The sequence below is a fragment of the Centroberyx affinis genome, unplaced genomic scaffold (genome assembly GCF_046629955.1).
Source record: "Centroberyx affinis isolate AG114_WGS23_722 - 3 ecotype Tasmania unplaced genomic scaffold, CSIRO-AGI_Caff_v1 ptg000406l_1, whole genome shotgun sequence".
Taxonomy (NCBI): Eukaryota; Metazoa; Chordata; class Actinopteri; order Beryciformes; family Berycidae; genus Centroberyx; species Centroberyx affinis.
The window spans coordinates 1-20,914 of NW_027279073.1; the positions used below are offsets into that span (position 1 = coordinate 1).

The following is a 20,914-nucleotide window of genomic DNA, read 5'->3' on the forward strand; positions in this document are numbered from 1 at the left end:
CCACTCATCTCATCTGCCATTCCTTTTTTAGTCCCAGCGAGCAGTTTATAGTTTCTGACCCTGGTGTTGAGCAGTGACCAGGCCGGCCCGGCACGACATGCTGGGGAGTGAATTCGGGACAGATTGGTGGCGTGACTAACAGGCCGCCGGGCCATGTGATTTGTCATTACAGTGGGCGAGTTTGTGAGCGACGTGCTCCTGGTTCCGGAGAAGTGCAAGTTCTTCCACAAGGAGCGTATGGACATGTGCGTCAGCCACCAGCAGTGGCACGGCGTGGCCAAGGAGGTAATGCTGCAGAGGAAACAGTGGGAGGCTGTGTCTCATTGTAACACTATCTCAGAGACAGCAAGGCGAGGGAAAAGACTCGTACACAGAGGGGATCATTCGTCCTTCAGGAATAGGCAGTATTTAGTGTCAGCTTTAATTTTAGCATCCGAAGTAACCAAATTTTCAGTCCCTTCTCTCTCTCATTCTCGCTCTCCCTCTCCCTCTTTACTCCCACTCTTTCTCTCTCCTTCCTCCTCTTATTCCTTTTTCTTTCCACCTGTCTCTGTGAGTCTCGGAGGCCCTCTGATCACAGGCTGACTGGGAGCCCTCACATTTCAGCCACTAATCAGATTAGTGTTGTGGCTGTAATGCAGCTAATCCCCCCTGGGCCGCTCTGGAGCCCGGCCCTTGGGGGCCGCTCTCAGACCAGGACAGGAAGAGCAGCTTCATCTACCTTCTGCTCCGCTCGCTTCCAGCCTCGTGCTTCTTAACTAGTCTCTCGCTTTTCCCCAGCACATATCATTATCAATGCCGAAACCCAAGTGGCATCTGCAGCCTTAGATAGTGTGACATCCAGAAGGTCTCCAGTCGATAAAAAATTTGTTACAGCCAAGCAGTAATAAATCTTACCACTGGGAATATCTGGGTTGGGAGAAATGATGAAGAAACAGCCTCCCCTCCCTGAACTACCAGTGAAATGCTCATAAGCAAGACACTTAATCCCCAACTGCTGCAGCAGAGCTGCTCAGCGGCCACCAGTAGCACTGGGTAGCTGCTAGCTGTGACTGTATGTACCAGCATGAATGTGAAGCACAGCATAGCTTGAAAAGAGCATGCATGTTCAGTTAAAGGACTATATCGACTTTTTGGAAGTTTGGCCCACTGGTCACCCAATGTGTGAGGAGAGGACTGGCACCAAAATCGTCTCTGAGAGTCTGGTACATAGTTGTCCAGTGTGCATGCTAATGCTTTAGCATATGGTATGTTAAGTAAATGGAGGCGACTAACATTCTGCTAAAATTGAGAAAATTAGAAACTGTAGCATTTTCACGGTTGGGTGGTTGGTTAATTTTAATGACACGCCTAAACCTGCCAGGCTTTTTTTAGTGGATTGGTAAAACAGACAAAAAGGAATGTACAAAACTTGTTTTGTTTACACAGTAAGTCAGCAAAGTTAGCCAGACAGCTGAATATTGCTCTGTTGATTTGTAATGGATGGACTAATGATGAAGATTTAGGTTTCATTTTCAGAAGTTAGGAATCTACAGCCCATAGAACAAAATCTAATACCAACTTTGGATTACTGAAAGGTTTATCTTCATACTATGGATAATGCTAGTCGCCCATTATTACTTAGCTGTATGCTATAAGCATGCGCACCAGACACAACTATCTAGCAGAGAACCAGAGATAATTTTGGTGCCAATCCTGTCGTTACTGGGTAAGATGACCAATGGACCAAACTTCCAAAAAGTCGGTGTAGTCCTTTTACTTTTCCTGGATAACTAAAGGATAAATAATTATTACTTTGTCAAAGCACAAGTTAAAAGTTAATAGTACTGAGGGAGGCATAGTAGTCATCCATGTCTAGTCCTGTGCTTATTTGTCGGTTTCATCCCTCGTTCACCTCCTCTCTCTCCCTCCGCCCCGTCAGGCGTGCGCCAAGAGCTCCATGGTGCTGCACAGCTACGGCATGCTGCTGCCCTGCGGCATCGACAAGTTCCACGGCACCGAGTACGTGTGCTGCCCCTCGTCCCGCGCCGGGGAGACCGCGCCTCCCGCCCTGCCCTCCCAGGAGGAGGACGAGGAGGAGGAGGAGGAGGACGAGGACATCGATGACACCGATGTGGACGACGGCGAGGAGGTCATAGAGGACAGGTGAGGGTGTTATTTGTGAGGGGAGGATTTCGTATCTAGATACAAAATACAAATACATGACCAAAAATAAATTACAAAGTTACTGGTGTGAGCAAATGTATTTCATTTCCTCCACACATGCAACAAGCATGTCATGTGACACGTGTCCATAGGAACAGTCAAAACAGGCCTGCATCTCAAAACTTATGGAAACTCCCCATTTCATTTAGTCTTACATATTCTAAAGAAAATAATTGAAGCAATTTAAATTCAATAATTCTACAGCCAAACGTATCGTGATTCAAATTACATTTTGTTTTTTTCAACTAAACTAAATACAAATTACAAAATACTCAAAAGTAATTAAAATGCGTATTCCAAATATATGTAATTTAAATACTGCCCGTCTCTGGGTGGAAATCATACGGTATTTGCGGCGGGGAAGTGCATGTGTGTGTTTGTGTGTGTGCCTGTGGCTGCACGATCATGCGTGTCTTTGATATATCGCGCGTGTAATATCCGTCCCGTTGCGAAGGGCAGATATTACCGGCCATCTGGATGAATTAAAGTGTCGTGACATTGACCTATGGCAGCTGCTCTGCCCGGTTTGATAAATCACTCCTCTGCCTGGCTCCCACCCCTTCGCTCAATCACCTCCACCTCTCCACCTCCCCACCTCTCCACCTCCCCTCTTCCCCTCCGTCAGCGATACGCCGGCCGACGAGGAGCCCACCCAGAAGGAGGAGCCCGTGGATGAGGACGAAGACGAGGAGGACGAAGACGAGGACGAGTACCACTACGTCTACGAGGACGAAGAGGCGGACAAGGAGGAGGAGGACGAGAAGAGGGAGAGCAGCAAGATGTCCGAGAGCCAAGATGAGGACAAGACTCTACAAGAAGTGAAAGGTTTGTAATGTTCAGTTTTGAATTATAACAATGTACCTCCCTTCCTGTATCTCTCTCTCTCTCCCTCTATCTTTCTCTCCCTCTCTCTCTCTCCCTCTCTCTCTCTGTGTCTCGCTCCTTTCTGGGCACTCTGCCTGCCACCTAAATACAATCAAACCTTTTAAAGTTTTAAACTACGGGCAATTATGCTTAAATTTCTCCTATCAGCCAGACTGTAATTAGATAAGTGGGTGCATCAGCAAATATCCTGCTCTGCAGCTCACAGCAGGCTTTGTGATGTACTGTTCTGCCTTATCAGAGAACATGGACAAGTCATTTTGCCTTATTTGTAGCCTAAACTATTGCTGATTCCTGCTAATTATGTTTCTAACAAAACGAGTAATCTCTCCATGTTTTATGCCCATTTTGTTTTATCATAACCATAGATGTCACAGTCCATATTCTTTATTTTGGCATTCTTACAGATGTGGTTTACCAGTAAGGATTATTTGACAGCAGGCTGATTTAAGCTGCTGTTAGTCATCTGAGTGTACAGTATATAAGTGTTAGCTGGATTTGAGTGCTGCCCCCGGTGGCCGGATGATCTAACCGCTGTCCCCTGGCAGCGGTGTGCGCCCTGGAGGCGGAGACCGGCCCCTGCCGAGCCTCCATGCCCCGCTGGCACTTCGACATGAGCCAGAGGAAGTGCGTGCGCTTCATATACGGGGGCTGCGCCGGCAACCGCAACAATTTCGACTCTGAGGAGTACTGCATGGCCGTGTGCAAGCGCCTGAGTAAGTCTCACGCGACAGAGGCCGGCTTCGCCGGCTTCACCACCTTCTCTCTCTCTCTCTCTCTCTCTCTCTCTCTCTGTGCCTTCGCTGCAGACTCACTGCCGCATACACACACACACATAATATAGATTCAGTCCAGGCTCTCACCGACTGGTAACCGGCCCACCTGTTCCACATTCTTCAGCTTCACCGCTCTCACTCATCTTATCACCCCAGCTGCTGTTGTAGTGTCACCTTCACCACGACCACAACAACTAAATTCACTTAACATCATCCTCATACACTTGTTTTAGTTGCCCACTGAAATATCACTCACTGAAATATCACTCACTGAAATATCACTCAGCATTCAATTCCACACTGAATCTGTGTAGTTCATAATTACTGTTTACTTGATTTAATTTATAGCACACAATGCTCCACTGGTTTTAGCTAATACACAAATGAATTGGAACTGTTGAGCGTTTCAATATTAACAAAATTGGACAGAAAAAAATGAAGCCTAAAAAATGTTGTTTTTTTTATGCTAAAAAAAATAGCAAAAATGCCTGTCAAAACATATTATCATACGGGTAATTATGGTGTCATTACTACACCAAAAAAAACAGCAGATTCAGAGTTCTTGTTGCTTCTTAATTTAGTATTCAGTCTCATATGCAAACCAACTTCAAACCCACCTCTCTGGATCTATCTGTCCTCTCTGTCTGCCTGCCACACTGTTCACTCCTGCCTTTTGTTCACACTCCTGTCTGTCTGTCAGCAACCTGTCTGTCTGCTCACACAGCACTGCCACCACCTTTTGCTAGAAGCCCACCAGCACATAGCAGCAAGCACCAGTTGTTTTTGCACATTATGACAATGGATCGCCGCTCATCAGTTCAACCGCAGTTCACGCCCATAACCAATCGGACATAATTTCTCCCCCTCCCCCCCCCCTCCCTCATTTCAGAAATGAAATTAAAGATTTCAGGAGCTGACACAGCGCAGTTCAGAGCAGAAAATGCGCGTTTATCCGTTTGCCTCCCCAATTTTTTGACGGTGGAGTGAAGTGATGAGGTCTCTTCCAGTCTGCGGGACTGGAGCGTTATTGTTTGTGAGTTGCGGCGATGCGGGGAGTGAGTCCTGCATGACTGTATAGCGAGGAACCCAGAACAGAGCCCCCTGGCCTCGCCCCCAGATGACCCAGCCGTCAAACACAGAGATATTTCCATTAGTGTTGGAGACGCGACCTGTCAGCGGAAAGCCGATGGGAGGATGAAAGGAATGCAAAAGGAAAGACTGTCAGATTCTCTTAGATTTATCAGAGTTACCGAGGGTGGAGGAACGCCTGTGAGAGGAGTGTTTCTGTGTGGATTTTACCCGAACTTTCGATCAGCATTCCACTTTGCTTTCTGCTGTCTGTGTCCGCCCAGGTGTCTGTCTGTCTCTTGTGTTTCTGCCTACCTGTGTCTTCCTGGATCAGCCGGTCTGTCTGTCTGTCTGTCTGTCTGTCTCTGTGTGTGTCTCTCTGATTTAATCATCAATGCATAACCCCCTCCTCTTACCAGCTGTGCCTCTGTCCCCAGCCGTTCCCCCCACTCCCCAGCCCACCGACGACGTGGACATCTACTTCGAGACTCCCGCCGACGACAAGGAGCACAGTCGCTTCCAGAGGGCCAAGGAGCAGCTGGAGATCAGGCACCGCAACCGCATGGAGAGGGTGAGTTGCCAGCTCCGGTCAGGCCAGCACATTCCCCAATTAATGAGGCAGTAAGTAAGGGTTTGCCTGGGTTGTTGATCAATACCGATGACTCGTCGATTACTTCGCCAGGTGCTGAGATTTCCTGCCCTTACTCTAACATCTTGGCTACAAAGGCTTGTAAGCCTCGTTCTCAAGCCAAAAAACGCAAATGACAAAGCATTATTATTATTATAACAGAATTTTTAATGGTGATATATACTGAATGTCCAACATATTTATATATATACTGTATATATATACAACACTTACTCTTTTCACAAAGTACACTGAAGAGGTGAATCCTGGTAAAAGCCATTTCCCTTATTGATTTCCCTAATTAAATCTACCAATCACAAGGAGGAGATGTAGATAAAGAGAAGCAGACGAGTTAGAGAAGGATTTGACTAGTTTCTGTCTGAGCCAGACACTTGTGTAGGCACTTCGACTGGACACACTCGGTTGTTGCTGGGGTCAAACCTGTGACCCTCTGGTTTTCTACCCACTGGTCCACCTTGCCGCCCTCATCTCCTATTCCCTCTCTGTGTCTGTGTCACTCTAGGTAAGGAAGGAGTGGGAGGAGGCTGAGCGCCAGGCTAAGAACCTGCCTAAGGCTGAGAGACAGACACTGATCCAGGTAAGACACTGATCCTTCCCCCTGGGAATCTCCCCTTTGTCCTTTTGTTTGGGTGAGATATGACGGCTTAGAGGACCTGGGTCCCTCACTCCCTGTCCCATTAAAGATCCCTCTTCCGCGGCTGCGCTATCTTTATCACTGTGAGGCTAAATTAGGGCAGCGTCTGAATGGGGAGACCTCTAAATGAGTCTCAAACTCCCTGACAAGCCTGAGAGACGGCATGAGTGAAAATAAGAGTTGAAAGGGTTCTGGTGTGCCATGCTGTGTGTAGGAACAGCCTGTGTATGTGTGTGTGTAAGCATGTACTCTACATTTTTAATATATGTGTGTGTGTGTGTGCGCTCACAGCACTTCCAAGCCATGGTGGAGTCCCTGGAGGAGGAGGCAGCCAGTGAGAAGCAGCAGCTGGTGGAGACTCACCTGGCGCGGGTGGAGGCCATGCTGAATGACCGGCGCCGTCTGGCCCTGGAGAACTACCTGGCCCGCCCTGCAGGCCGACCCCCCCAGGGTACGCACCTCCCGCCGGCCGCCCCCGCCCTCTGAGCCGCGCTCCCATCCTCTCCTCACCTCTCTCCATCTGTCTGTTGCTTTTTCCTCACTATAACTCAGCAAACCCATTCACTGTGATACGCACACACAGACCACACTCAGCCTCGCACTACTTATGGCCTGTGGCTAATCTCATATCCTGTCAAAAGACCCTCTGCCAACTTGCAATTCATCATGAGGAGAATGGATTACTGCAGCCAGAAAAACACACATCCCAAAATCCTCTGTGAGCGCAAAGTCAATCACATTTGAACCTTCAGCTATAATCCTTGTGTCATTTTTTTTTTATTCCTCTTATCTAATAGTCTTTTGATCCTTTTGCCAGCACACGGTTTGGCACTCTATTGGAAGGTGTTGGTTGTCCATCTAACCATCAGTGTTAGACTCAAAAATGGAATGCATTACTCATTCGATTCTCATTTAAAACATAATAGTATTGCTTTATTTACTACTCGCTGAGAGCAGTAATTTGTTTTATTACTTTTTTGTTGCACCTCCGAAATTGCCAACTGCATCATCTGTGTTGAGATGCTGTTTAAGCAGGTGCTTCAGAAGATTTGTTGTCGCATTATTTGCAGTAGAAAAGATTTTTTGTGCTTCCAGTTTACGATTGACAACAATGTTCTTGTCATCCTCTCGCTCAATAAAATGAAAGTAGAGGGAATTGTTCCACACAGAGAAAGTGCTGAGAAAAGTTCTGCTGTTTTTCATCTCAAAGCATGCTGGCTGAGACGATGACTTTGTTATCAGGAGAATGAATCAGGGCATGGGGGTGGGATGTGAGATTGGATAGTCAACTTGAATCTGATTAAACTTGAATCTTTTGAATAAGAAACTTGAATCTGATTATTAGGTGAGTGGGTGATAACAGAAATAATGACTTGTTGTTTTTGATTGGTAACTTTAATATTATTGCTGACATTGAATTTGTTGACACTACTGAATACTGGGAAAATGAATTACTGTCATGTTACTGATGCCTCTCTCAGACACACAACCCAGGAATATTGCAGAATACTGATCCGGTTAAATCCCATGTGGGAGGCAAATCACACTGAACCTCATACACAGGCATGTCCTGCGGGCTGAAACTTATAACATCATCAAAAGCAGATGTCTTTACATTGTATATTCAGCATGAATAGATATATATATATATATATATATATATATATATATATATATATATTTAATATACGACATGACGCTCCAGACATGACGCCATCCAGCGATGCAGAGTAAGCGCTGAACTTTCACACCAAGCAGAGCAGTTTCCTGATCTTGATCAGGTCATTTTGCAGGGTCGATTTACCCTTTCACACAGGCGGATGACCTGCCAATTTCCCAGGTCACTAGGCAGTATGAAAGAGGAAAGGGTTATGAGCAATGTTTTACCACCCAACGCTGCTAACCGCCCCACCTCTCCCTCCTGCCCCCCCCCCCCCCCCCTCCAGCCCCACCGCATCCTGCAGGCCCTGAGGAGGTACGTCCGCGCCGAGAACAAGGACCGCCAGCACACCATCCGCCACTACCAGCACGTCCTCGCTGTGGATCCCGAGAAGGCCGCTCAGATGAAGTCCCAGGTCAGTGTTTACACAGGCTAGAGGATCAGGGTTGGGGTCAATTCATGAATGAACTCATCATTTCCAATTCAACTGAAGAATTGGAATTGGAATTTGAAAAAGCCTACAGGAAACATAATTGGAATTCAATTGCAATTTCAGGAATGTCAATATAATTCAATGAAAGTTTTTTCTTTCCACATATCTGAGATTACACGTATTGTTATATATTATCAATACTTAATATCATAAAATGTTAAAGGTACCTTTCAGGTGGTCTTTGATGCATAACATGTAGTCATAATACATACATTATGCTACTCTTTTTCACTTTCCCCCTCCACAGTGAGGTCAGAGGTCAGGTTCAGCTACAGAACAGCACCTCTACAGCTTGTAGGGTTTCAGTGTCTTGCTCAAGGACACTTCAGCAGGGTGGATGTTTGCTGACTCAGGGGTTTGAACCCACATCCCCCTGTTAAGAGTGGTCTCCCTGTTCACTACACCACCCTACTACCTCCAGTCGTATCAGAGAATTCCCTCTAATAATTCCCTCTAAATACCAGAAACCGCATGTACCGGATTAGAAAGCAAAGCACAGCAACTTCTCAATCGTCAATAATTTATGTAGACTTACCCCCAACATGCCAGCCTTGAAGGACTACACCAGTGAGATTGGTCTGTTGGTCTACTTACCTTTTATGTGATGAGAGGATTAGTAGAAAAGCAGGAAAAAAAAACACCAACTCTGGATTACTAAAGGATCTTTCTTCTTAGACAATGCTAGTTGCCTACGGGCATTTAAGGTACTGTGAACAGGACAGAGACACCTACCAGAGACACAACAGATGATTTTGGTGGTATTCCTATCATTACATGCAAAAGGTAAATTTCCCAACAAGTCTATATTGTGTCAAATCAGTACTCAGTGTCGCCCTATACCTGGAAGTTTAGTATCCTGAACCAGTATCAACAATGAAGAAGTGGCAGTGGATTCAGAAGTGGTATCAGTAAATCTCAAATATCTCATGCCTAGCCACTCCAGGATTTCACACTTTTATTCTGGCTCAGACAGGGGAGGAATAATGATGTCTCAGCCTGCTCCTCTCTGCCCTGTTCTAAGTGTGTAGGAGGTAGAAAGAGTGTGTGTTTCTCTGAGTCGAAGCCCAGGAGGAGCGAGTAGGCCCGTCTGACGGGGAGGGGGAGAAAAGTGTTTCATTCACTTAAGCCCCAGACGAAGATTAACATTGCGCAGGTCTTGTGTAACGCTGGACTCTGAGCCGCCGCACGGGGATTTGGCTGGATGCTCTTCTGTTAGACGTACCCGCCTGTGTGTGTCAGTGCCCTTCGACACCATTTACAGTCATCCTCCACCATTACAGATAACACAGCAGATGGATGAAACGACACAGTAGGGGGGGGGGAGAAAAAAAGGAAAGGAGGGGTACTATTTAGATGAATTCTGGCATCTAGGAAGCGGTGAGCCTCGGTACTCTGATCTGTATTGTGTTGCTATCACACTGTTTATTTGTCAAGCCTAGTTCCTGTATATGTATATTTTTTCCACTCAGCCAATCCCCTAATGAGTTGAAATGTGCATTTTCAGTGTTTGTAAGCCCATATTTATGGATTTGACACGTGACTCAAGTACATTACATGAGATTCCTCTGTAAATGGCAGGCTTGCTGTTGTGGTTTCTGTGCTTTTATGTAACTGTGTCATTTGAGTTTCTGGGATCAAGGCTACTCTGCTGTATAAAGCCCCTGAATCCTCCCCTGTCTAGCCTAGGTATGGTTGTATAAGGTAGGGAAATCTCTATCCTAACACTGGGACATGTAATTTTCATAATGAGATTGTTTGTCAAACATCGACAGGAAGGTGCCATAGGGGGCCGCAGCCTTGCCCTCGATGGGAAAGGTGCATTATCGCCATCTGTTGCTGGCTGTGGCGCACTGCACCCATGTGCCAAGCCATAAAGACAGTCAATCATCATAGTGGGAAATAAACACCAGACACCTGCCAAATGCTGGTCAGTTTTGTCTGTGGCTGGTAGTTTTTGTTTTTCTATTCTGCCAGCCGCTTTGGCAGGTAACCAGCTAGTCTGGAAATAATTCTCCTTTCTAAAGATCATACGTCTGGGAAAAATGGTGAAAGTGTCTGGTGAAATTTAGACTCCCATCAAGCACCGCATGCATCTGCTGCATCAAAAAAAAAGTTTGTTTTCTAGCCTGACTGTCATAAAGTAGAGATTATTGAGACTGACAGGCAGTAGATCCCGTCGAGTCTCTTCAGAAATTCAGCATTGATTTGAAGCATGTAGCAACTTGTTTCTGTCTGTAACCTGGTGAGTTGAGTGTGAGTCAGTTCATCTTATGAAAATGCTCCCTAAAATAGAACGCACGTATTCTGTTGCCTTTCTGTGACAGTTCTGTTTAGATTTGTGAACATGAACAGCTCTCTCCCATAAATATACGCAACTATCCAGGTACTTGCAGAGAACAGTGAGCTCTGTCTGTCCTTAAGTTAGTATTACATAGTTATTAATTCTATTATTTTACAATCTGTGTCTTGGTAAGATACTGATTAGTGTAAAAACTGTTTGCAGCTGTTTTGTGATTAAATTTATTTGGACTTTTTGGTAATCTCATTGCTTGCCAACTGACAACTAGCTTGCCTAAACAAGTCAAACTCGATATTTTCTTGGTGAGCTATACACCTGATTTGAATTATGATCCATTGCGTCAATTAAAAATTGGAAATGTTTTCTTCCTTCATCTTCTTTTTATTTTCTTTGTTTGTATCTTCCATTCTAGTTTCCATTCTGTTTCTGCGAACTGGAATAGATGAATTTTAATCTTCTCATATCCATTATTGACAAATCCAGTTAGTTGTCACTGGAGGCTTATCTACCTGGTGGCATCACACACTAATATCTTGATTATTTGGTCTTCAGTTCATGTGTACGAGTATTGATTCAACCGTCCAAGATCCTAGGAATAACATACATTAACTGTGTTTTAGAGAGAGTTTTCACATTGACACCACTGTACAGCTACAGTAGGTTTGCAGGATTTTGGTTGTTTGATTCCCTGTTCCTCTGTGCTTGTCCGCTGCCAGGTGATGACCCACCTACGCGTGATCGAGGAGAGGATGAACCAGAGCCTGTCTCTGCTGTACAAAGTACCTTATGTGGCCGAGGAGATTCAGGATGAAATTGGTGAGTCGTGTTCTGTCGAAGCCCCCCTAGGCAGTTTGGAGGAGGGATGGTAGGCTGTAATAAAATGAAACGAAATGAAAAGAGTGATGGAATTCGCACCAGTTCCAGATAGAAACAGCCGGTACATCATATTTCCTCTGGCCCTCAATGGGATTTTATTTTTTTTCTTGTTGTAGCTGGTGCGAGCTGACAGAAGAAAAAAAAAACACTCTAAAGGATGGGTCTTAACTTTTTGTAAAGGGCAACATCAACACAAACACAAGACTGCAGACAGCTTTAGTGCTAGGTCTCTAAACCAATTATCAGAGAGACAAGTGCTGTCCTTTTGTGTGTGTGTGTGTGTGTGTGTGTGTGTGAGGTGGCGAGGGTAATAAGGCTACTCTGTCTGAGTTGGAGAGCGTAAGCCCACCAGCTCTCCTCGGTACAATTAAAATCTAACGTTGTTCACTGTAGCGTTTGGACTGCATTCATCTCCGGCAGCACGAGATGAGACAGGCGGGGTCCGGCTCTGGGAGAGCAGCAGCACATGTTTTATTATTTCCTTTTGTTACCTTTGGTTCATTAAAGGAGCCGTTGCGTGGTGTGCAGCGCAGATTAAAGTGGAGCGGATGCCGTGACAGAACTGGGTCACAGCTTTCACCGTGCTGCATCCTGTTGGGAGATGTGCAGATTTACACGGAAAATAGCTCTCAGAAAAATACTAATTGGTAGTTTGGAGAAATGGGAACAGACCTTTCTTGCAGCAACTTCACTGTGATCATTGCGATTTAATGTTAACAGTAATTGGACTAGCTCTGACTTTGCTCATTACTGCCATGTCCCAGGTTGCCAGGTATTAGTGTCTGTCTCATACTCTTATTACATGTTCTCCTCGCAGATGAGCTTCTCCAGGAACAGAAAGCTGACATGGACCAGTTCCTGTCGTCCATCTCTGAGTCCCAGCCAGACGTCACTGTGTTGTCGGAGGAGAGCATGGAGGTCCCCGCCTCCGAGGGAAAACCCTACCGGCCCTTCCAGGTCACCTCCCTGGGGTCCCGCCTGGAGCCGGAGGGTGAGCAGCTCCGTCACAGTAGCAGTCAGGATCGTGAGCGTCACTACAGCTGTGTGGAGAACAATAGGCCGCACACATAAGTCTTTCAGCAGGACACGAGTGACTAAGCACACCGAAACTGTTGACCAGTGAGGGAGAGTAGCTCATGTGTAACTGAAGGAGAGAAGAGGTATACAAAGTGTGTAAGGCCAATCCATGCGTGCTGCGGAGCCATGGATTTGGGCTTATCTGCGCCTACACAGTTCCCTCTGGCCTAGCCTTCAACATAACACTACTGAAGTTCAGATAAATGCACAAAGCCTCAGGCTTTGGTGCCTAGCTGGAGCCAAAAGCTTTGAAAATACGCCTCTTAGTGAGCAGTTATGGTTCTCTCCTTTGTCACATGTTTGTGCCAAACAAAAGATTCAATCCTCAAGGAGAGAACAAAGTGAAGGATGGAACACTTCCAGGGAAACGAAAGGCAAATTACAACTAAATCCCCAAGGAACATTTAATATACATGCCAACGCCCCGGAGGGCTTTGATAGGAGTTGCCAATTTTTGAAATGGCTCCTCTTTTGAGTTTGGTTATTTATTTCTGGACGCTTCCCTACTGGACTCCTCTCTTAATCAATTAACACAGCTTGATAATCCTGCCTTTTCTCTGCTCACCTAGGTTTTCTCTCTTTTCTCCTTCCCTCTTTCTGTTCTTTTTTTTCTGTTGCTCATTTCCAATGCCAAGGCGATCTATCAGACTCCCCACGTGCCTTCAAGAAAGGTTGGTGCCTCTGCTACCTCTTGTTTTTTCTCGCTCCCCCTCTCTCCTCATCTTCCAAGCCATCTCCATCAATTTTGTTCCACTGTTCTCCTTTTCCTCCCTTTGGTGCAGTTTGGGATCCTCTCTCTCTCTCCCACCCTTGCTATTACTATTTTATCAGCAGCCATTTTTGCTATTGTTCATTTTCTCCTCGTTTTGGTGACTCACATGGCCCACTCGGTTGGGCCGCAGACCCTTTTAGGATTATCTCACCAGGATTATCACTTGATTCTGAATAGCAAAGACAGTGGCTTCTAAGTACGGCAGATCGGGTCACAGCCAGCTCCCCTCTCACAGAGACCGGCCGTCCTGTTTCCTGTCATCTCGTCCTCAGTACATTTGTCAAAGCACCTTGCTTAATTATTCCCCCCCACCCACACACTCATTGCCCTCATCAGTCTCTCTCTCTTCCTGATAGGAGCGGTGTGATTTAGTGGCCCTGTCTGGCGCACAGTGTTTCCACTGACCCACAGCCGGGTCTAAATTGGCACGATTTGTCCTCTAAGACCTGAGACGGTGATATGGTTGTGTCAGCCGCTGTCTGATCTGGGCTTAACCTTGTGCTCATTGAACATTGTGACACCTTCCTCTAATTATTAAGCCTAAATTCTATATGGACTTTTATAGGTTATGTATGAAAGATGGAGGCCTTTTTACCGCAACGCCCTCCTCCTCTCCGTAGATCCCTGTTCCTCCATGTGTTTGCCATTGCTGCTGTATTGTACTAGTCCAGCCCATAGAGATGAATTGTCAAATCGCCTTTAGAGAGATCACTACTATTGTGCTGTGTGATAGCATGGCAGAATGCGATGCTATGCGTTCACTGCAGTACCATCTGATAACGCCTGCCAGAGCCTCTTGACGTCAGCGCCGCTGCGTGCGGCTCGTAAACACACATCATTGTTTCCCCGCTAAATCCAATGGAGGTAATTGTCCTAATCTTGTCCTTATGGCATCGGCCGAGCCCGGCGGCAGACAATGGGCCGATGCCAGACTCATCGCTCCCGTACATCATTCAGGACCCTGCCCCGGCTGCGTCGCTCTCTCCTCTCGGCTCTTGATTTATTCATGGCATATCTTCTGTGTGTATTAATAGATACTATGCCTATTTCAAAACCATTGGTCTTCCTAGCATGCATATTTGACACTCTGGCCCAGATTATGGCCTAGCCACTTCTGGAGGCCTACAGGGTCTACTAGTTTTTTTTTTATTATCTGCTAAAATACATACTAGAGGGGTTATGAAGGATTTATAGCCATGCAGAGTTTTGACCATGAAATTGGAGCTAACTGAAGGAGGGAAAATGCTAGGCAAAACCATAACTGCATATGAGGACTTCATGAAGTCAAAGCACGTAACTGGATGTTTACAGAGAAAACCTCAGATAAATGCAAAGTAGCACTTTGAGTGGGCCTTTGTAGAAAAATGGAAGGTCAGTGTAACGTTAGCATGTGACTGCCTGGTGCTCCAGTGTACGCGGCGCTGAATGGAAGAAAGGGCATTGTTGTCACCAGTGCTGTGGAGGAGACTCGGGCGACGGCGGCGGGGGGAAAAGAGCTGGATATATGTGCAGCTGTCCTCCATCAATACCCTGTCCCTGTTTGTTTGTGCAGCTCTGCTGTTATTGACTGTGCTCCTTTACCCCCTGCAGGCTCCGGCATGTCTGGTTTAGACGGGCTGATCGGCGCGGAGGAGAGAATCATCAACAGCAAAGCCAAGATCAACGACAATGTGGTAAGAGCTTCATCGCTACGTTTGTCGTACTGTCGCAGCCTCATCTGATCAGTGTTTGTGCCTCTAAGCCTTTTCAACTCTCTAACTTCCTCTACACATGAACTAAGAGCAGCATTGTTAAAGCAAAAAAAATATGTAAAATACCCTACTGGGAAATGGGTTAAGATTTTTAATATTATTCCCCGCAATAAATATTCCACAACAGGACTGTCTTGACAATTTGTTTTGCATTACCATGAGCTCAGGCTAAGGCAGTTGTGCTGGAGAACTAGAGTGAAATTAATGAGTACATACAGTCATTAGTATTAATCAGTACGCAGTGGTAAAGACACTTCGTTATCTGTGCTTTCACATAGCTCTCTTAAGTTCGGCTTTTAATGAGTCAGATTATTCCAGTAACTATGTTGTCATAGTTACAGCTATCTCACACTTGGCTATTTGTGTGTCCGTCTTCAGCCTGTGCCAACCGACCCTCATTCACACCGAGTCCACACATTCTTCGGCAGTCATCGCATGCTTTTTTTTCTTTGCCACAAACACCATTTCCTCATGGATTTTCAAATGATGCTTGGCTGCTGAATGTGTGCAATGTTTCGCATGCTAATCCAAGACCAACTGCAAAAAAAACAAAAAAAAACTGTGTTTGTGTTATGAGTCATGCAGTTTATTTTGAGGTTTTCGAATGCATGCTTGTTTTCTTTTGGTAAATGCTAATTTTCTTAGACGGAGCAATCTGAGGTTAAAAAAATCAATAGGTCTTTCACATCATGGTGACAAGGCGCCTACCTAAAATGTGCTTTTTTCATTCTTAATCTGTTTGTTTCTCGCGTGAAATGGACTCTGGACTGCTCTGTCTACAAACAGCTGTTTTTGTTTCTGCCTCCTGAACACACCCACATTCACTCTCAGCGCTTTTTCAGATTAGAGCTCTCAGTAATGAGTGGCTGACAGTCTGTTTAGAAAGACATGTAACTGTGTGGCTCGAAGAGAGAGTCTGTTGTTGATGCCTGCAAACCCCCCTCCCTCTCTCCCTTCCAGTTTGTACAAGACAAGCTCCAAGTGTATCATCGCCCAAACACAGATAATCCTTACACTTTACTTCGCTACACATTCCTACTCTCTCTCTCTCTGCCTGCCTATGTCTCTCTCTCTCTCTCTATCTGTCTATCTTTCTCTCACTCTCTCTCACACACACATGGTCACACACACATTGCAGTGAGTGTAACCTGGGCTCCCCTGTCTGTGTTGACAGGTGATTGATGAGTCTCTGGATGTTAAAGAAGTGATTTACAGTGCAGAGAGAGTCAGCGTTATGCATGATGATGAGCTGGTGAGTACAGCGGCGCCCTCCACTGGGCTCTCTGGGGAACTGTAGTCATCAGTAGTGGGGATAAAGATGAAAGGAGGGAGTGTGGGAGTGTGCAAAACGCAAAAGATACCAGTTCTGCAGTTGATGCTGCGAAAAGACACACAGCATTGGAACAGACCCCCGAACAGATCCCACCTCTTGTAATTTTGAAGTTTTCTGTTCAGGCTACTATGTTTTGGTTATTTCTGCATGGATGCATGTTTGTTATGTGAATGTATCTGGATGTACACATGAAAATCCCAGTTCATACGATGAATGTGTATCCACACAAACTGAGCGTGCTCGGTTTATGTGTGAGAATGAGCAGAGCAGATCTGCCCGGTGGCTGTCTACATATGATTAGTTTGCGTCATATGTGCCAGATTACATTGTGAAGAACAGTGTAGGTGACTGTGGTTGTTCGTATACGTAAATAGGCCGAGGTTTAACACAGGCCTCCACGATGACACATTTCATGCATGTGTACACACTGGTCACTCTTGGTTTTAGTCACTCATGTCTTACAAATCCTTTCTGCCTAAAGGGATCTCGTCCCTGTTTCACTGTGATATTGTAAAATAATACGAGGCTATAGAGCAATATAGAGTAATTCCATCATACTGTGTTTGGGTAACACTCAACGTTAAAGTTCTCCTCCAGTGACTCCATCACCTCATTTCTAAGCTCCTTTGAGGAGGGTTAATCTCAAAGTGTTTGTTTTTTTTATTACCGCCGCTTGGCACAGTTGAAATCAAAAAGAGGTTTACCTGTGTAGCAGGAGAATCCGGGGAGGGGAAGCACATCTGTGCTCGTTTCAATTGTCACACATCAGCTGTTACTCGCATTTTACCGTGTAAATGAATGATTTGCTTTGGAAGGATTTTAAAATGTGTTCACGTTGGTGAGGTGGCTGGAGGGGGGCTTTACTTACTGTTTTCGTATAATAAGACTGAGCCAAAGTAAAGACCTGAATATTGTCCATTCATTGTAAGCAGAGTAACTGAACAAGATATCCATTGTATGTGTACAATGTCATCGTTATTATAGTAACAGCAGCCTTATAATGGAAGAAAGAGCAATACAGTGTAACATTTAACTACAACCTGACCTGTTGTCTTGTGTGTGGTCTGATGTTTGTATTGTCTCCTTACTGCCTGTGTCTCTCTCTCTCACACCCATCCCGCCTGTCAGGAGTCCTACCGCCCTCTGGGAGAGGACTTCAGCTTTGGGAGCAGCGCACTGATTGGCCTGCTGGTGATCGCGGTGGCCATAGCAACCGTCATTGTGATCAGTCTGGTGCTCTTGAGGAAGAGGCAGTACGGCACCATCAGTCACGGCATCGTGGAGGTAAGTCACCGGACTTTGGGGTACGAGCACCAGGGTCGGGGTCAATTCATGAATGAACTCATCAATTCCCTTCTTTTTTTTTTATTTATTTAGCACAAAAGAGTAATTTAAACAACATATCCATAATGTATACCAACATCATAAAGAGCATGTGCAAGGAAGACCAAAGAAACCCTGAGGGGCTTATGGAGTGTCTCCCTTAATAACAATCATACATAATTACAATATAGTGTCAACTTTCAACTGAGGAACTGGAATAATACTGGAACAATACTGAATATCATAAAATGTTAAAGTTACCTTGGGTGGTTCTTGATTCATAACATGTAATCGTAATACATACATTATGATTGATTGTATTTGATTTGTTGAACTGTCTTTTGTTTGATTCATAATGTTTGATTTATAATGTAATGTAAGTCAAGACAAACTCTCTTAGAAGTGGAATTTCATGGAATTTGGAGCATGGAGTTTCCTGTCATTCTAATTCTGTTCCACTTCCAACTCCAGGAATTGAATCAGAATTTACCCTGCATTCTCAGTTCAATTCATGAATGTGAAATCATGAACTGCTAGTTTAGTGTCAGAGGTTTAGATCAAATCATCATCTCTCATGTAAATGTCTCATGGGTAAATGCAAGGCAAATTGTATTATTGTCCCTGTAACATTTGCATATTACACACACAGCATGTTGTGCTTCCTAGAGAAGAGCCGTTGATGTCTCCTGTCGAAGTCACTCCTGTCACTCCTCACCCGTGTCCTCTGTCCGTCTCTCACCCCGTGTGTTGGCAGGTCGACCCCATGCTGACACCAGAGGAACGCCACCTCAGCAAGATGCAGAACCACGGCTACGAGAACCCCACCTACAAATACCTGGAGCAGATGCAGATCTAACCTGAGCCTACAGGGGGCGCTGCGGAGTCTGAGAGCGGGCGGCAACCGAGGGGGAACATACTACTGACCAATAACATATGATGCTATTGTCAAAATCATTTGCATACATCCAAAATCCATTTACCGGTTTGTTCAAAACAATCCTTAAATAATGCTACTACTTCTACTACTGCTACTATTGTACTGTAGAGCTCTTTTTGATCATGTTTCTTTTGAAAAGGTGATGTATCTACCATTTTGCATTCTGGAAAATGTGATTCTGCAGATTTCTCTGTAATTATGAATACAGCTATCTCAGATCAAGATGTATAACATTTCTTCAGAAGTTTTTCATTTATTTTTAAAGGTGTAACGCAAATCAAGCTAAATTTAAAGTTAAATGTATTTGAGTAGCCATCATCAACCCGACATACCAGACACTACACTTTTGGTTTCCATCGTACAAGTGTCCAGTTTCCGATGGTTTTCTCAAAAAGAATTGGTGTGTTTTTTGTTTTTTTTTCTTCTTCTTCTTCTCAATAGATTGCTTGTATATGAAGGTTCTTTGTACCAATTAAAATGTATAGTGAAACAACAAATGAGAAAAAAATGAAAACAAAATCATGAATTATTTACTTTCTGTTCTTTGTTATGATAACAGACAAAATATACATATACAGTTTAAATATATATAAGAGTAGATGTTTTTATTCCACCTTTTTTCCCAGGGAAGAGGCTCTGAGTTGGATTGCGGGTCTAAGCTTGGTGGTCATGAGTTGCGTTTGCAGGCACACTGTTTAGAAAGCGTTGCAGAAGGTGTGCACAGGCCCCCAGCTCAAACACAATACACACAACCTACTTTGAACCCTTATCATCCAAGTGAATGTGATACGTCCCGATCATATTCCCCCCTACACACACACACACACACACACACACACATAACATTCATTAATGGGGAAAAAGGCAAAACAAATAGATGAAGTAAACCTATTGACATTTGTTACATAGTTGAATGTATTGTGGAAGCTTTTTTTTCCATACTATGTACCTGAAATGTTTCCTTACGACTCTGATTTTAATGCAGTGTCACATACAAATTGGAAAAACAAGTGATTTTTTTTTTTTTTTTTTTGCTTTATTATGTTTGTTTTTGTTAGCTGAAGCGTAAAAACCCAAATACTACGGGAGCCAATCTGAAACTAAATTGGGGGGGGTGATGTACACACATACTTTGTTAGGAACAACTGTTTGCTTTGCTGGTCCTAAAGCGCAGAACAGTGGGAACAGCCTTGATAGATCAAAGCCACCTGAAGTCGACTTGGAGCTGGAGGGCTGTGCAGGCAGACAGAGACACACAGAAAGACAAGGCTTGGAGAGCTGGTTTCTGAATAAAGCTGACTTGTGTATTTTTACAGGCAGAGAATGGAACAAACAAGTAAACTGAATCCTAAAATCCTCTTTTCTCTCTCTCTCTCTCTCTCTCTCTTAGTATTGTCTTTGTATGCCTGTATAGTTGATGTTGCAATCATGGCTTTTTCCGGAGGATTACCTGTGGTGTGCATTGTTCTTATATGAAATGATATGATATATATTTTTAAGTTTGTTTTCTTGTTTTCTATTTTTCTCTTCCTGTGACAGTATCTCTGTATGTGACTGTCTCACTATGCACCCAAACGGCTTCAATCTTGTAATTGCCTGCTTGATTGTGGGAGGGGACTGGGAACTAATATAATATGCATATTAGTGATAAAAAAAAAAACAACTATTTGATTGACACCAATATGGAAACAGATTTATGGTTACAGGGGGGAAACACATCAATAAACTCACAACTTCCATATGGATGTGTCTTGTCTGTTTGATAGATAGATGGTTGGATGGATGGATAGATAGATAGATAGATAGATAGATAGATAGATAGATAGATAGATAGTCATTATATAGTAGAGTGTCAACCCAGCACACACACACACACACATTTTAACGCTTTGGCAATATTGTTCTAAACTTTCATGCCAATAAAGCCTATTGAACTGAATTGATGGGGAATATAATAGTGAGCAATAACAAGATGCTATATTGTCAAATCAGCAAATAATTTGCATACATACAAAAGCCATTAGATGGGGCTATGGATTAATAAAGAAACAGATCAAGGCCTTTGATATATATTGTTTTGAATAAATACTATCAATTGTTTTGAATACATAGTAGATTTTGTTTTGATTATAAGTTAGAGGAAAAAAGGAGAAAAAACCCCAAGGCACTCTCCTCTGTA

The 20,914-nt window shown here is 44.3% G+C and overlaps 1 protein-coding gene across 1 annotated transcript; it reads left to right on the forward strand.

The window, feature by feature from the left end:
• The first annotated feature begins 176 nt into the window (after positions 1-176).
• aplp2 (amyloid beta (A4) precursor-like protein 2) lies at positions 177-20,476 on the forward strand. The gene is given in 16 exon segments (XM_071516481.1): positions 177-285; positions 1,922-2,145; positions 2,831-3,030; positions 3,636-3,803; positions 5,369-5,502; positions 6,083-6,157; positions 6,506-6,640; positions 6,642-6,665; positions 8,161-8,289; positions 11,383-11,482; positions 12,360-12,533; positions 14,982-15,064; positions 16,317-16,373; positions 17,001-17,018; positions 17,604-17,759; positions 18,553-20,476. Coding segments are annotated over 16 exon segments (1,827 nt in total). The 5' UTR covers positions 177-237; the 3' UTR covers positions 18,655-20,476.
• Positions 20,477-20,914: the final 438 nt, after the last annotated feature.